At 31.0% G+C, this 14831-nt stretch overlaps 3 protein-coding genes across 5 annotated transcripts; 2 read left to right on the top strand and 1 right to left on the bottom strand.

Moving 5' to 3' along the window:
* Nucleotides 1-948: 948 nt before the first annotated feature.
* Nucleotides 949-1994, top strand: LOC7496490 (1,4-dihydroxy-2-naphthoyl-CoA thioesterase 1). The gene is made up of 3 exons (XM_006377974.3): nt 949-1246; nt 1393-1584; nt 1663-1994. The coding sequence occupies exons 1-3, from the start codon at nt 1085-1087 to the stop codon at nt 1819-1821; spliced, it is 513 nt and encodes a 170-aa protein (XP_006378036.2). The 5' UTR covers nt 949-1084; the 3' UTR covers nt 1822-1994.
* A 548-nt stretch (nt 1995-2542) lies between these two features.
* On the bottom strand, nt 2543-3884 carry LOC7477208 (uncharacterized). 3 transcript variants are annotated; one of them, XM_024609785.2, is made up of 4 exons: nt 3372-3884; nt 3227-3277; nt 2978-3111; nt 2543-2885 (listed from the first exon to the last, which is right to left on the bottom strand). In XM_024609785.2, the coding sequence occupies exons 1-4, from the start codon at nt 3816-3818 to the stop codon at nt 2882-2884; spliced, it is 636 nt and encodes a 211-aa protein (XP_024465553.2). In that variant the 5' UTR covers nt 3819-3884; the 3' UTR covers nt 2543-2881. The 3 variants fall into 3 exon arrangements, with proteins under 3 accessions (XP_024465553.2, XP_024465552.2, XP_002314337.4); XM_024609784.2 differs by having other exon boundaries at nt 2543-2878; XM_002314301.4 differs by having other exon boundaries at nt 2543-2860; nt 3372-3881.
* Nucleotides 3885-10865: 6981 nt separating this feature from the next.
* On the top strand, nt 10866-11924 carry LOC7477207 (1,4-dihydroxy-2-naphthoyl-CoA thioesterase 1). Its single transcript, XM_002315439.4, has 3 exons — nt 10866-11182; nt 11343-11534; nt 11607-11924. Exons 1-3 carry the CDS (start codon nt 11039-11041, stop codon nt 11763-11765), a joined length of 495 nt encoding a protein of 164 aa, XP_002315475.4. The 5' UTR covers nt 10866-11038; the 3' UTR covers nt 11766-11924.
* Nucleotides 11925-14831: the final 2907 nt, after the last annotated feature.

Here is a 14831-nt window from a genome sequence, read left to right as displayed (position 1 = left end):
CGTCAGATTTTTTAATATTTATGTTTTATTTATTATAAAAAAATTATATACCAATAAGCTATTCATCAAGATTTAGGTATAAAAAATAACCTATTATCTATTATTATTTATTAATTAATAAATAATAAAATAATTAAAATATATTTAAAATATGCTACAATCACCCGACACAGCAGTTCTTACCTACCCAATTCCATCTATCCATCTGCCCTTCTCCTCATTCTATTTGCGTTGCTTTGAAACTGAGATCGTTTTTTACTGCGGTTATGGTTGCGATTACGGTTGTTTTTTAAATAAATTTTTATGTTAAAATATATTAAAATAATATTTTTTTATTTTTTAAATTTTTTTTATTAAAATCAATACGTGAAAATATTCAAAAAATATATAAAAAAATTAATTTTTTACAAACAAAAAATTAAATTTTATGGGAACGCGGTGCAAACCGCGTTCCCAAACAACCTCTAAATAATTTGAAATTTTAAATAAGTGTTTTATGATGTCTTAATGTTTCATTAAAAACATTATATTTTTTTAATATTAATTTTAATATTTAAAATAATTTATCAGTTTTTATAAAATAAAACTAAGCATAAATAACTAAAATAACTAAAATAATTCATTTTTTTTAGTTATTATAAATTCAGGATGTTTTTGGGAGTGTGACCGTGGTACTAAATTTTTTTAATTTTTTTATATTTATGAATTGTTTTGATATTCTAATATAAAAACTAAATTTTAAAAAATTAAAAATATATATTATTTTAATATATTTCTAAAAAAATATATTTTAAAACACAATATTTTCAAAACAGTTAATTACTCGTATCATCGTGAGGTGAAATTTAATTCTATTAAAATAATAATTAAAAAAAACTAAAAATACATTGCATCACATCAGAATAGGAAAATCTACCTTTGAGAATAAAAACGTCACATAAGTCAAAATCCAAAGCCCACGCAGCAGTGAGCAGAGTGGTCTGTCTACTCCATCCTCCCACTATCCTAATTCCTCCATCCTTTTTATCTTCCGGTCTCAAAAGCGACGGGTAGTGTATTTGCTTTTGTACTGTTATAGATTTTGATGGAGCAATCATCATCTTCCTCCTCCTCTTCCTCTTCCTCTTCCTCCTCCTCCAAAAAAGAAAGTCTTGACGTTCCCCTGCATTCCTTTGGGTTCCAAATTGAAGAATTGTCCCCTCAAAAGGTCACTGGTCGCCTGCTTGTTACTCCCAAGTGCGTTCAGGTCTGTCCCTCTCCTCCTCTCTCTCTCTCTCTCTCTTTATAATACATTTATAAGAGGAATTTTATTTGATTTCAATATATTAAAATTGCCCGAATGGAGGACTCATAATTTTCTTCTTGGAAATGGGCTGGCCGGCCATCGAGCAGCCGTTCAAGGTATTACACGGCGGAGTATCGGCGTTGATTTCGGAAGCGATGGCTAGCATGGGGGCCCACATGGCATCGGGATTGCAAAGAGTGGCTGGGATTCACCTGAGCATCAATCATGTGAAAAGCGCCCGCCTTGGAGACCTTGTCCTCGCCGAAGCCACTCCCTTCAGTATAGGCAAAACCATTCAGGTACATAATCCCCCCTCCCTTCCCTTCACTTCCTTCAGCGTTAGCAAGGGAAAACCATTAAGATACGCACTGATACAGGTGTGGGAGGTGCGAATCTGGAAATTAGCGGATCCTTCAAACACAGAGTCCTCCAAATCATTGGTATCATCGTCAAGGGTTACTCTCATGTGCAACTTGCCTGTGCCTGACCATGCTAAAGAAGCCACTGAAAATCTCAGAAGCCATGCTAAATTATGAACACTCTTTTATTGCCTGCCTACCACCACGACTTGGTCTTAGTAATTACTCCTGATATATTAGATAATAATAATACAATTGTACTACTGTAATTCAGTGACTTCAAGTTCTTGCTGTATGATTCTCAAATTTCAGTCCGAAGAGTATGAATAAATTCATCTAATTTACTCCCAGTTAGTTGATGATTGCTTCCCAATTGATAGTACTGCTAATCGTTCAAAAACAAAAAAAAGAAGAATTTTACTCAGCTTAGCAGACAGTCAACGCTGATCTTAGACACCAACCTCGTGTTTTTTAGCCATAACTACCAAACCTACTACTTCAATTCCATGGCATAACATCCAAACTCGTCATTCCTTCCCTTGTGTTGTTGGACCGGTAACACAAAAGATTGCAATACCATGATTACTGAAATCTAACTTTAAGAAGCCATTCCTTCCCTTGTATTGCAGCTTTAAACCAATATGGCACCTTACTTTTCAATGATTCAGCGGGCCAAACCGAGTTTCGCTAGTCGCGGTTTCTATTCTAAGGTTGTGTTTGATAAGACGGTGCATATGATAGGAAATTGATAGTCGAATTAAGCAGTTAAGTATGATTGTAAGAGATAATCGCAATCTTCAGGGATGCACTCTGCCGTGAAAGCATTATAAAGCTATTACCATTAGTGAATACAGTTAGAGCATGGAAATCAAGAGTTAGATATCGGTACAAATGAAGGTAACTGAAGAGGAATGAGAGCCAGAGTCTTAATTATGAAATAATGGGTGCTGGAATTACATAATTAATCACGTTATGTGGTACTACAGAGAAAACAGCAGCTTTTCCCATATATTTTATATTTTTGACGTTCTATATGTTTGATTTACAAGTTAGATCCAAGTAATATATATAAATACAGAACAAAGCAATCCATCGGATTCTGCACAAGGCTAGTTGCAGCCGCTTCCAAAAGAAGTGGGCTAGCTCATGGCTTTTTATTTATTGATTTTGGCTTTGTTTCCACTTTCCATGCTGATCAGTTGCAGAGATCTTTTGCCTTCAAAAATGTAAAATCCTGTTAACTACTAAAGTGCATAAGCAAGCAAGTGGGATTCTCAGATGGAAACGTGGAGAATTGAGCAGGAGAGCTAGGAAAGTAAAATGTATAGCTAACCTGAGATTGGTAAGTTGTCGAGCGAGTTCATTAATCTCATGGGCAGAGAGCTTGAGAGAAGACAAGGTTCCTGGCACCTCTTCAGAGACGACTTGGGACAATTTGTGGACAGAAGCTCCCAATCTTCTAAAAGCCTGCATCATTTGTTCTTATCATTGCATAGGATCCTATACGCTTAATTAAGAATGCAGAGCACCAGTGGGATTGTTATATTAATTATCCAGGAAGAATAAATAATCAAGAGCTTACAGCTATGGTTGGAAGGCAAATGACAGCCAAAGAGAAAATTGCTCCAATAGCCTGCGAGGAGGACGAGTACACTTGTATGTTACTTACTCGGAGAAAACTGGACGGTAGTAAGGAAGAAAAAGAAAGAAGAGGTTGAAAAACTAACCATAGAAAGAAGAAACAAGAGAGAGAGGAGGGCCAACTGAGGAGGGGAGGGCTTGAACCCTAGAGATTTGAGATGGCTAGGAGTGAAAGGCAATCGAGTAGAAGAGAGGAGCTTGGATTGCGGAGCATCAGCAACGTTACTGGAAACTCGATTTATGAGAAGAGCTGCAGTACCTGGTGTTGTCCCTCTTGTCCTGCCGAGCATCGATGTGTAAGGAGGAACAGAACAACAAGAACAAGGTCTGAGTCTCCCCACAGACATGGAAGGGTACAGACACAATGGGGTCGGTCCAAGAAGAAGAAGGAGATGCATGCTACTATCACCTTTGAGCTGAAAGAGAGAGTTGCTGGACAATCTTCTGGAGGAGGAGGAGCAGGAGGAGCAGCCCTTGCTGTCCGTTTCGTGACACTTGCAAGGATAATGGTTTTCTTCAGCCTCCATGTCCATCGGGCTTTCCTTTTTATCTTCTAATAATACTTGGGCTCAAACATGGCCTCTGCTTTCCTCTCCTTCGCATTCAGGATATAAAAATGCAAGGCGAAATCTTCTTTGAATGGCTTTAAATTTTATTTGTTAGCCTCCATTAGAATAATAATAATAATAATAATATAAAGAGCAAATCTTAAGAACATCATCCGAATAATTTTAATTTTACCGCTAAATAGTTTTTATATCAATTTTATCTTTAAATTCTTTAAAATCCTCAATTAAAGACTTCTAAGGCTTTCCATCCATGTTTTCATTCAAAATTATACCTTTTTTATATATATAAAAAACATTATTTTATTGAGAATTTAATGCACGAAAATTCTAATTGAGATACCGAAATAATTTGATTGCAAAATTGATACTATTATATTTGATATTTGTACATATCATATCTCTCTCACACACACATATCTCACAAAAAGAGTCTATGTTTTTCCTTTTTTTATCTTTTATTTTTTATTTTTTATTTTGATTTTATAAGTAAAATCCCAACCAAACTTTCCATTGCATTCAAGCTTATATTGGAGCTTGTATGTAGTTACATTTTAAAATGTTTTTTTACTAAGAAATGTATTAAAATAATATTTTTTTATTTTTAAAAAATTATTTTTGATATCAGTTTATTAAAATGATCTAAAAATAATAAAAAAAATATTAAATTAAAGTAAAGAAAAAAATAAAAAAAATTTAATTTTTTTCAAAAACATTTTTTAAACATAAAAACAAACAAACAGGACATAAAGCCAATAATAGCATATGCTTTCTCTCCTCTTTTTTTCTCTTTAAATTCATCGACCTACTTGGTAGATTCTATCATGGAGAACCTCTCTCATTATTCTTTCTTCGTTTTAGATTTCTGATTTTCTATTTATTGATTGAAGTTCTTGACGTGATTTTATGCAATTTACATCCCGAGAGAGAGCTCTACAAAGTGGACTAGTAAGTGTATATAGATATAGTTGTGGAAATAAATTCATGGAATCCAAGTAGGAAAACACATATTTATAAGAAAAGAGGTGCACTCAATTCAATTCAAATTGGACTAAATTGCATTAAGTTGTAAGATGAATACCAAATAAAGTTTTCATAGACTTGTAAGAATTAAAAATATTAATTTTCTCTAGAAAATGTTTTTTTTAATGTCAAAGGAAAAAAGATTAATATTCTTTGAAAAATATAAAATTCAAGAATTTCCAGCAATAAAATTTCTTTACAATAATCAATCAATCATTAATTTTTTAAAAAAAATATTCAAGAAAAAGATTAATTTCTTAATAAAAATAAACTTTTTAAAATGTTTAAGAGGTTAAAATAAATCTAACTTTTAAGAAAATATTGGACATAGTCATCCCATTAAAGTATTCGAATTTAAAAAATATATAAAAATTTCAAAAACAATCTCTTGAGACATTTTAATGACTATTTCCAAAAGTTTAATTGATAGTCATCTTATAATATTGTTTTGTTATGCAATTTGGTCTATTTGGGTTGATAAGACTAAATTTTACAAACACAGTAAATTTTCATCAAATTTTCTTCACAGAAAGCTTATTTACCGAATTGATATAAATAAAAGGGTAGTTAGGGGGGAATTTTCTCATTTTATTTTCTCTAAAAAAATTTGTAAGCTTTCAACCATAGATTTTCACTAAATATATGCAATATTCAATATCAAATTATTAGATTTTTTGTTATCATATTCATACTTTAATGTACAATTATATTTATTTTATTATTGAGAGAGCGTGAAGAATAACAAAATTTATTACAAGTCAAAAGTTTCAAAGACAAAAAATACAATAATTATATAAAAATTCTAAAAATACTTAATTTTATTTATCCATGTTTTATTTGTTAAAAGACTATTATAAGCCTTTATATAAAAGAAACTAGAAAACATTATTAGTACTAAATAGAAAAACTGTTATCTTTAAATAGAAAAACTATAAATGAATAAGAAAGAAATAGAAAAAAAATCTAAACTAAAAAGGAAGAAGGAAAAATATTTGTTTTGCAAAAAAAAACTCATGCATCACTCTTCTTGGATTGGAAGGAACTCATCTTCGAGTTTAAATTATTCTTTGGGCAGAACCTTCTTAGTTAGAAACTGTCATCCTCCATGCAAACATCTAGCATAACCGACGCCATCCTATCATGGGTTCCATCACCAAGATTCTCAATAACAACACACAACAACTAACTACTAAGAATCGTTGGGCTCTAATACATGTTCTATATGACCTCTAACCATGATAATTCAACATTTCACAACAAAATCATTAAGAATTATTGGACTCTGATACTAATAAATATAGCTAAGAGCAAAGGATAAAAGAGTTTGTTACAAGTATTACAAGTCAGAATCCATGAAGACCAAGAACACCATAATTATAGGAAGACTTTCAAAATATTTAATTATATTCATTTATGTCTTACTTGTCAAAATGTTATTACAACCCTTTATATAGAAAAAACTAGAAAACCCCAGTAATAGTGAATAAAATAGAAAAAATTCATTTCAAATAGAAAAACCTAGAAAAGCATAATGAAAAAAAATAGAAAAATAAAATAAAATTTCTAAAATAAAAAGGAAGAAATACAAATAATAAAGGAAAACATTTATTACCCTAAAAAGCTTTTGCATTAGTCTTTTAGGTTGTAGGGAACTCGGTTTCAAATTCAAATTGTTTGTTGGAGTTAAACCTTAGTTGGAAATTGTCATTCACCATGAAAATGTCCAACATAATATTATTTAAGCAAAATCTTCTTAGATAAAAATAAATAAATGATTCTTTTGTGTGTAACCTGTTCTATCACGGGTCCTTAATACTTGTGTCTAGATCATTCCATCGTGGATTTTACAAGAAAGATTTTCAATAACAATACAAAACAACTTACCACTAACAATTATTAGGCTTTGATGTATGTTCTCTATGACCTTCAAACTTGGTGATTTGACATCATACAACAAAAATAATAAAGAATCATTGGATTGTGATACCGGCTGACACAATTGTTGGATTGAGAGTGAAAGATAACATGATTTATTACAAGTTAAAATCTTTAAAGATCATGAACATCATATATTATACTTAATTTTATTCTATGACATCCTAACACCGAACCCAAAAGTCTTTGGCTAAGCAGGATTACAAGACCCAAGAGTTTTGAGTGTTGTTGCAACGCCAGACCCATGAGCCTGAGGTCTGGTTGCTCCGCCTAACTTGGGTGTCTAGGGTATAATAGTCATGCCTGACCCTAGTGTCAGGTGTCTAGCAGTCATGTCATGCCCTAGCGCCTGGGGCTTGATAACCTTACTATGCCCCAACAAAATCTGAACTGACCATTTTATCCTCAATTATTCTTTTAATGTAAAATGCATCTCATGAAAAAGATAGTCTTAACAAGTTTTTTTTTTTTGTAAAGACAATTTTATTATTACACTGCTCCAATCTATAGTAACATGTGTCTAGATAAACCGTGAAAACAACACCAAGTTCTTTTAGGATATTATATAATAGTAGAACAAGATAAAAAAAAAAAGACAAGAAAGAGAGGCAGGCATCAAGATATTTGTATAATATATCAAAGGCGACAACGTGTAAAGCTCAATGAATTAGATCTTATTTATTTTTGTGTTTTAAAAATATTTTAAATTTTTTTATTTTTTTTGCTTTAAATTAATATTTTTTTAGTATTTTTAAATTATTTTGATATGTTGATTTTAAAAATAATTTTTTTAAAAAGAGATATTTAATAGGGATGGCATTCTTTGGTAGAATCTTCAACTCTTTTAATAATACGTGACAAGACTTTATTTAGCTATAACTTACCTAACAAAAACCAAACCATGATTAATAATACGTGGGATGTGCGAATCTGGAAATTAGCGGAGCCTTCAAACACAGAGTCCTCCAACATTGGTGTCATCGTCAAGGGTTACTAGAACTTGCCTGTGCCTGACCATGCTAAAGAAGCCATAGAAAATCTCAGAAGCCTGGCTAAATTATGAACCCTTTTCAGTTTTCTTTCATTTGCGACCCGCAGCCTGTATAATTGTACTAATTTCATTCTGTGATTCTCAATTTCGTACTGTTTGGTTCTTAAGTTTTACTACGAAGAAGATAAATAACTTCAAAAATCGCTGTATGTCAGCTGTTTTTGGACAACAACCTTCACTCTTTAGCCCTAGCTGCCTCCTCCTACTTCTCCTACTTCTGTGGCTTAACTATCTCAAAAGGTTCGTTTTATATGCTATGCTAAGGCGTGGATATCTATGCGGAAGTTCGAGAATGAGTTGATAATTGTTTTTTATAAAAAAATTTAATATATAAAAATTAATTTTAATAAAAAAATTTAAATTTTAACAAATCTCCGTTTATAAGTCGTTGAAGTGGGACACCTTTCTTCATCATCATCATCTTCTTCTTCTTCTTCCAACAAGGAACGTCTTGATGTAGCTTTGCATTCATTTGGCTTCGAATTTGGAGAGATGTCACCTCAAAGGGTAACTGGCCGCCTTCTCGTGAACCCCATGTCCGTTCAGGTCTCTCTCTCCTTCTCTCTCTCATGTACAAACATGTATATCTACAAAAGGAATGAATCTGATTTGATTTCATCAAGTTAAAATTGCCTGCCTGATCGAATACTTGTTCTTGTTTTTGAAATAATGAATGGAAATGGGCCGGCGATCGATCAGCCGTTCAAGGTCTTACACGGTGGAATATGGGCGTGGAATATATGCGTTGGGTTTTGCTGTGACACCGATTTAAAAATAATATTTATAATATTAATTAAAATACTAATAATAATATTAAATTTATTTGACACAAGTTTTTATAATTTTTTATCTATTAAAATCAAATTTATGGTTTTTTTAATAATAATAATATTTTTTAAAAATATTTAATAATAATAATAATAAAGTTGGATTTGACACCCCTGCTAGACCCACATTACCTAGATTTGACACCCCAGCCAGATCTAATAATAATAATAATAATAATAACAATAACAATAACAACAACAACAACAACAATAATAATTGATTTTATCTTTCAAATCAAATCAATTTTTTTATATAATAGTAATACTTATTTTTAAATTTAATAATATTAATAAATATAATAATAATTGATCCAAGTTTTTATAGTTTTAATCTCTTTAAATAAAATTTATGGTTTTTCTTCGATAATATTTTTTTTTCAAATTTAATATTATTATCATCATCATCATCATCTAATCCAAGTTTTTATAGTTTTTAATCCCTTCAAATTAAATTTATGGTTTTTCTTCAATATTAATAATATTTTTTTTTGAATTTATTAATGATGATGATGATGATGATAATTTTTAATTTTACCCTTCAAATAAAACATATAGTTGTTTTCCAATATTAATAATATTTTTTAAAAAATTTATTAATTATAATAATAATAATAATAATATTATTATTATTATTTTTAATATTAATATTAATAATAATATTAAACTTGTCTGACCCAAGTTTAAGTGAGTTTGTCTGCAACGCCAAATCCAAGAGCTTTGGGCTCCTTTTAACGCCAAATCCAAGAGCCTTGGGTCTGGCTGCAACGCTGGACCCAAGATCCTTGGGTCTAGACGTCAAACCCTAGAACCTTGGATCCTAACTCTAAGGCTGTAAGACCCAAGAGCTTTGAGTCAGGCGGGGTTGCAAGATCCAAGTGATTGGGTCTAGTGCCCTTACCAGACCCAAGCAACTTAGATCCTGCGCCCCTTTCCAACCTCAAGTTACCTGGGTCTGGAAGGGCATGTCAAACCCAAGTTAATAACGAAAATAACAACAACAACAACAATTAATTTTACCCTTCAAATCAAATCTATATTTTCTTTTCGATTGTAATAATATTTATTTTAAATTTAATAATATTAATGAATATAATAATATTAATAATAATATTAAACTTGCCTAGCTCAAGTTTTTATGTTTTCTTCAAATAAATTTTTTTATTTTTATTCAATAGTAATAATATTTTTTAAAAATTTATTAATGATGATGATGATATTATTTTTATTATTATTAAACTCGTTTGACCTAAGTTCTAAATTCTTTTAAATCAAATTTATAGTTTTTCTTCTATAGTAATAATATTTTATTTCAAATTTATTAATGATGATGATAATAGTAGTAGTAATAATAATAATTTTTAATTTTACCCTTCAAATCAAATTTATGGTTGTTTTTCAATATTAATAATATTTTTTCAAATTTATTAATTATTATAATAATAATAATTATTATTATTATAATACAAATAATAATATTTTAATATTAATAATAATATTAAACTTGCTTGATCCAAGTTTAAGTGAGTCTGACTGCAACGTCAGACACAAGAGCTTTAGGCCCCTCTTAAACGCAAGACTCAAGAACCTTGGGCCTTGGGTCTAGATGTCGGACTCAAGAACTGCGAGTTTGGACACCAGACTCTAAAGTCTTGGATCCTGACACTAGATTCAAGAGTCTTTGGTCAGGCGGGGCTACAAGACCCAAGAGTCTTAGGTCAAACTATAACACCGGACCCAGGAGCCTGAGATCTGGCTACTCTGCCTAACCCGGACACCTAAGGTATGACAACTATATCTGACCTCAGTGTCAGGTGTCTGACAGTTATATCATGCCCCAATGTCTAGGGCCTGGTTGTCCTACCATACCCCAATGAAATTAGAATGGATCATTTTGTTTTTAATTATTCTTTCAATAGCAAATACTTCCCATAAAAAAAAACAATCTCATCCCAACTATATGCTTAAAAAGTTTTTTATTTTTTAGTAAAAATAATTCAGTTATTATACTGCTGTAATTCACATTAATAAATATCTAGGTAACTGAGCCTTTTTAATAAACTGTATAATAATAGTAGAACAAAAAAGAAAAAAAAAGAAAGAGAGGCAGGAATCAAGATATTTGTATAATATATCCGTGCTTGGGTTTTGACTCGGTAAACATAGCAAGCAAGGCGACAACGTGTAAAGCTCAAAGAATTACTGGGGATGGCTTTCTTTGGTAGAATCTTCAACTCTTCTCTAATAAATACGTAACAAGACATTTATTTAATTATACCTAATATATACCTAACAAAAACCAAACCATGATTAATTGATTGATTCCAGTCCATCTTCCAAACAATTCTTTCTTCATGGATCGATCTTCATCATCTTCTTCTTCTTCTTCCAACAAGGAAGTTGTTGATGCAGCTTTGCATTCATTTGGCTTCGAATTTGGAGAGATGTCACCTCAAAGGGTAACTGGCCGCCTTCTTGTGAACCCCATGTGCGTTCAGGTCTCTCTCTCTCTCTCTCTCTCTCTCTCTCATGTACAAACATGTATATCTACAAAAGGAATGAATCTGATTTGATTTCATTAAGTTAAAATTGCCTGCCTGATCGAATACTTGTTCTTGTTTTGAAATAATGAATGGAAATGGGCCGGCGATCGATCAGCCGTTCAAGGTCTTACACGGTGGAATATCGGCGCTGATTTCGGAATCGATGGCTAGCCTGGGAGCTCACTTGGCATCGGGGCTGCAAAGAGTGGCCGGGATTCAGCTGAGCATCAATCATGTGAAAAGCGCCCACGTTGGAGACCTCATCGTCGCCGAGGCCACTCCCTCCAGTATTGGAAAAACCATTCAGGTACTTCACCTACACCTCCTTTCTCTGATCCAACGTAGAAATAAACGACGAAGTTATTAATGGCTGATGCAGGTGTGGGATGTGCGAATCTGGAAATTATCGGATCCTTCAAACACAGAGTCCTCCAAATCATTGGTGTCATCGTCAAGGGTTACTCTCATATGCAACTTGCCTGTGCCTGACCATGCTAAAGAAGCCGTGGAAAATCTCAGAAGCCAGGCAAAATTATGAACCCTTTTCAGCTTTCTTTTCTTTTGCGACCCATAGCCTGTGTAATTGTACTAATTTCATTCTGTGATTCTCAATTTCGTACTGTATGGTTCGCAAGTTTTAATTAATACGAAGAAGATCAATAACTTCAAAAATCGCTGTATGTCAGCTGTTTTTGGACATCAAGCTTCACTCTTTAGCCCTAGCTACCTCCTCCCACCTACTTCTGTGGCATAGCTATCTCAAAAGGTTCGTTTTATATGCCATGCTAAGTCGTGGCGATCTATACCGATGTCCGAGAATAATGGGTTAATTGTTGTTCTTTAAAGTATATTTTTTTAATATATAAAAATAATATTTTTTTATTTTGAAAAATTTATTTTTAACATACTACATCAAAACAATATAAAAATTAATTGTAATAAAAAATTTAAATTTTAGCAAATCACCGTTTAGTCAGTAATAACACACAAGGGGTTAGTCTTCAAAATTATAAAATCCCACAAGTATGAAAGCTTGGAATGGAGAAAGATGTATTAGGATATCAAGAATTGTTCACCTGATCTTTATAAGTTGTTGAAGTGGGACAACTTTTTGAAGTACTACTTGTATTGGTTCCACAAAATCAGAGTAACAGCAGCAAGCAAGACAATTTCTTTTCTTTTATATATATAATAAAAAAGATTTTAAACACTTTCAAAACATAGCCGCCACAGGCATGTGCATAGTAATTCAACCTCGGTAAAAGATCCGGGTCGAGATATATATGAGACGAGATGTATGTCTGCGCGCTGCCGTGGACTTATAAAATAAATATATTTAATAATGTTATAATTGTGAACCAGCGTTAGATAAGTAATAGAAACTAAAAGTATGATGGAGCCAATATTTCATGACGGAAAAAAAAGTTGTGTTGGTGATCAAAACTTAGAGACTGAATAAAATGATTTGTAGCAATCCACAGTGTTTTGGTAGGAAAGATACAGTGCTTTCGCCACATGATTTAGTTTTTCTGTTAATAAAAAGCAAAAAAAATTACAAAGCTAAATTCTCTACCAACTTAATATTAAAAAAAAAACCAACAAAGATAATTTTGGAAGGAAAAAAACCCATGAGGAAAAACGTTGTAGCATTTGACAATGTTTTGTGATGAAAACTATAGTGCTTTCCCCAATAAAATAAAACCAATTAAAAAATCATTTAGAGAAATACTGTAGCAATCCATAGTATTTTGTGAGAAAAACTACAATGCTTTTCCCATAAGCTTTACCGTGATTATAATTCTTAACCAACTTAATATTAAACAAAAATGGACAAAGATAATTTTGGAAAAAATAATAAAAAAATCATATGGGAAAACACTGCAATAATTCACAATGTTTTAAAGAAAAAAAATTATAAAGCAAAATTCTTAATCAGCTTAATATTAAAAAAATCAAATCGACAGAGATAATTTTAGGAAAAAAAAGAACAAAAAAGGGAAAAAAATCATGTTGGAAACACTGTAGCAATTCATAGTGTTTTATGATGAAAGCTACAGTGCTTCCCCACATGATTTAACCTTATTTGTAATGACTTGTAATTGTAATTTTCAACAATGTTTTGTGAGGAAAGCTACAGTGCTTTCCTCACATGATTAAGTTTTATTACAGAGTTAAATTCTAACCAACTCAATATTAAAAAAAATAAAATCGACGAAGATAATTTTGAAAAAAAATATTACAAAAAAAGAAAACACAAAAGAAACTGGAAAAAAACCATGTGAGGAAAAACTGTATCAATTCATAGTGTTTTGTGAGGAAAAACTTGTATTTACTTGTAATTGCAATTCTTAACCAGTTTCATATTTTAAAAATAAATTTGACAAAGATAATTTTAGGAAAAAACATAATAAAACAGAAAAAAAACCATATGAGAAAAAACACTATAGCAATGCACAGTAATTTGCAAGGAAAGTTACAGTGCTTTCCTCACATATTGTAACTGTAATTTTTAACCAGTTCAATATTAAAAAATAAAATTAAAAAAGATAATTTCGGGAAAAATCATAAAAAAAACCATGCGGAGAAACACTGTAGCAATCAACAATGTTTTAAAGAAAAAAATTACAAAACTAAATTCTCAATCAACTCAATATAAAAAAAAATCAACAAATATAATTTTGAAAAAATAAAAAAATAAAAAAGAAAAACTACGTGGGAAAACACCGTAGCAATCTACAGTATTTTAAAGAAAAAAAATTACAAAGCAAAAATTTTAATCAGCTCAATATTTAAAAAGTAAAATCAACAAAGATAATTTTTTTAAAAAAAATTAAATGAAAAAAAAGAAGCAAAGTTGGAAAAAAAAGGAAAGTAATTTTAGAAAAAAAAAAACAAAGAGAGAAAGTTGGAAAAAAAATATGCAAAAAAAAAAAAAAACACTGTAAATTAATGTTGTAGGTGTGGAGGAACAATGATTCTCCCACACCATTTACATATTGTTATAATAAATTCAAGTCATTATACAATTTTTTTAAGAGTTAAAATGTGTTTTAGTCATGTTAATTGGATCAATTTTAAATGGATATTTTTTTATATCAAACTTGAGCTAAGAGCGGGTCAATCGGGTCTCAAATTACCTCGCAAGCTCGGTTTAATAACAGTGGGCATTGAAGGATGTCCATGAGCCATGTTAAACTTTAAGGATGATGGTTTTCAGTCATCTGGTGAATTCTGATGTGAGGTGCATCCCAAAGTATTAGCACTGTGTCAATGCAGCCTCCTTTTCCCTTGGAATAATGCTTGATTTTATTGTTTAAAAGATCTTTAATTCAAATGTTTTTTAAATAAACACAAAAAAATATTCACCATTTTTTTTTGAATAAGTTAAATTATTATAAATAAATATTAATAATATAACTATTTATCTTCTGATAAATACCATAGATTTCTGAGCAACGAACCATTTATAATAGAAAAAAAAAAAAGGTTGGAAATTTGGAAGAGATAAGGACACGTATTTCTCCGTCATCATTCTCATCTCATCCATATTATTCTTTGCCAACTAAATTATATTATAATTATATTGACGAACTAAATTAAAAAA

Source organism: Populus trichocarpa, chromosome 10 (assembly GCF_000002775.5).
Source record: "Populus trichocarpa isolate Nisqually-1 chromosome 10, P.trichocarpa_v4.1, whole genome shotgun sequence".
NCBI classification, from domain to species: domain Eukaryota; kingdom Viridiplantae; phylum Streptophyta; class Magnoliopsida; order Malpighiales; family Salicaceae; genus Populus; species Populus trichocarpa.
This window is presented reverse-complemented; position numbering and strand designations above follow the sequence as displayed.

Excerpts from the sequence above, each read along its gene's own strand:
- LOC7496490 (XM_006377974.3), top strand. The coding sequence starts at position 1,085 with ATGGAGCAATCATCATCTTCCTCCTCCTCTTCCTCTTCCTCTTCCTCC. Across the intron at positions 1,247-1,392 it reads TTACTCCCAAGTGCGTTCAG|CCGTTCAAGGTATTACACGG; the intron begins GTCTGTCCCTCT and ends GCCATCGAGCAG. Across the intron at positions 1,585-1,662 it reads GTATAGGCAAAACCATTCAG|GTGTGGGAGGTGCGAATCTG; the intron begins GTACATAATCCC and ends GCACTGATACAG.
- LOC7477208 (XM_002314301.4), bottom strand. The coding sequence starts at position 3,818 with ATGGACATGGAGGCTGAAGAAAACCATTATCCTTGCAAGTGTCACGAA. Across the intron at positions 3,278-3,371 it reads TCTTGTTTCTTCTTTCTATG|GCTATTGGAGCAATTTTCTC; the intron begins GTTAGTTTTTCA and ends TCCTCCTCGCAG. Across the intron at positions 2,861-2,977 it reads CGACAACTTACCAATCTCAG|GCAAAAGATCTCTGCAACTG; the intron begins GTTAGCTATACA and ends ACATTTTTGAAG.
- LOC7477207 (XM_002315439.4), top strand. The coding sequence starts at position 11,039 with ATGGATCGATCTTCATCATCTTCTTCTTCTTCTTCCAACAAGGAAGTT. Across the intron at positions 11,183-11,342 it reads TGAACCCCATGTGCGTTCAG|CCGTTCAAGGTCTTACACGG; the intron begins GTCTCTCTCTCT and ends GCGATCGATCAG. Across the intron at positions 11,535-11,606 it reads GTATTGGAAAAACCATTCAG|GTGTGGGATGTGCGAATCTG; the intron begins GTACTTCACCTA and ends TGGCTGATGCAG.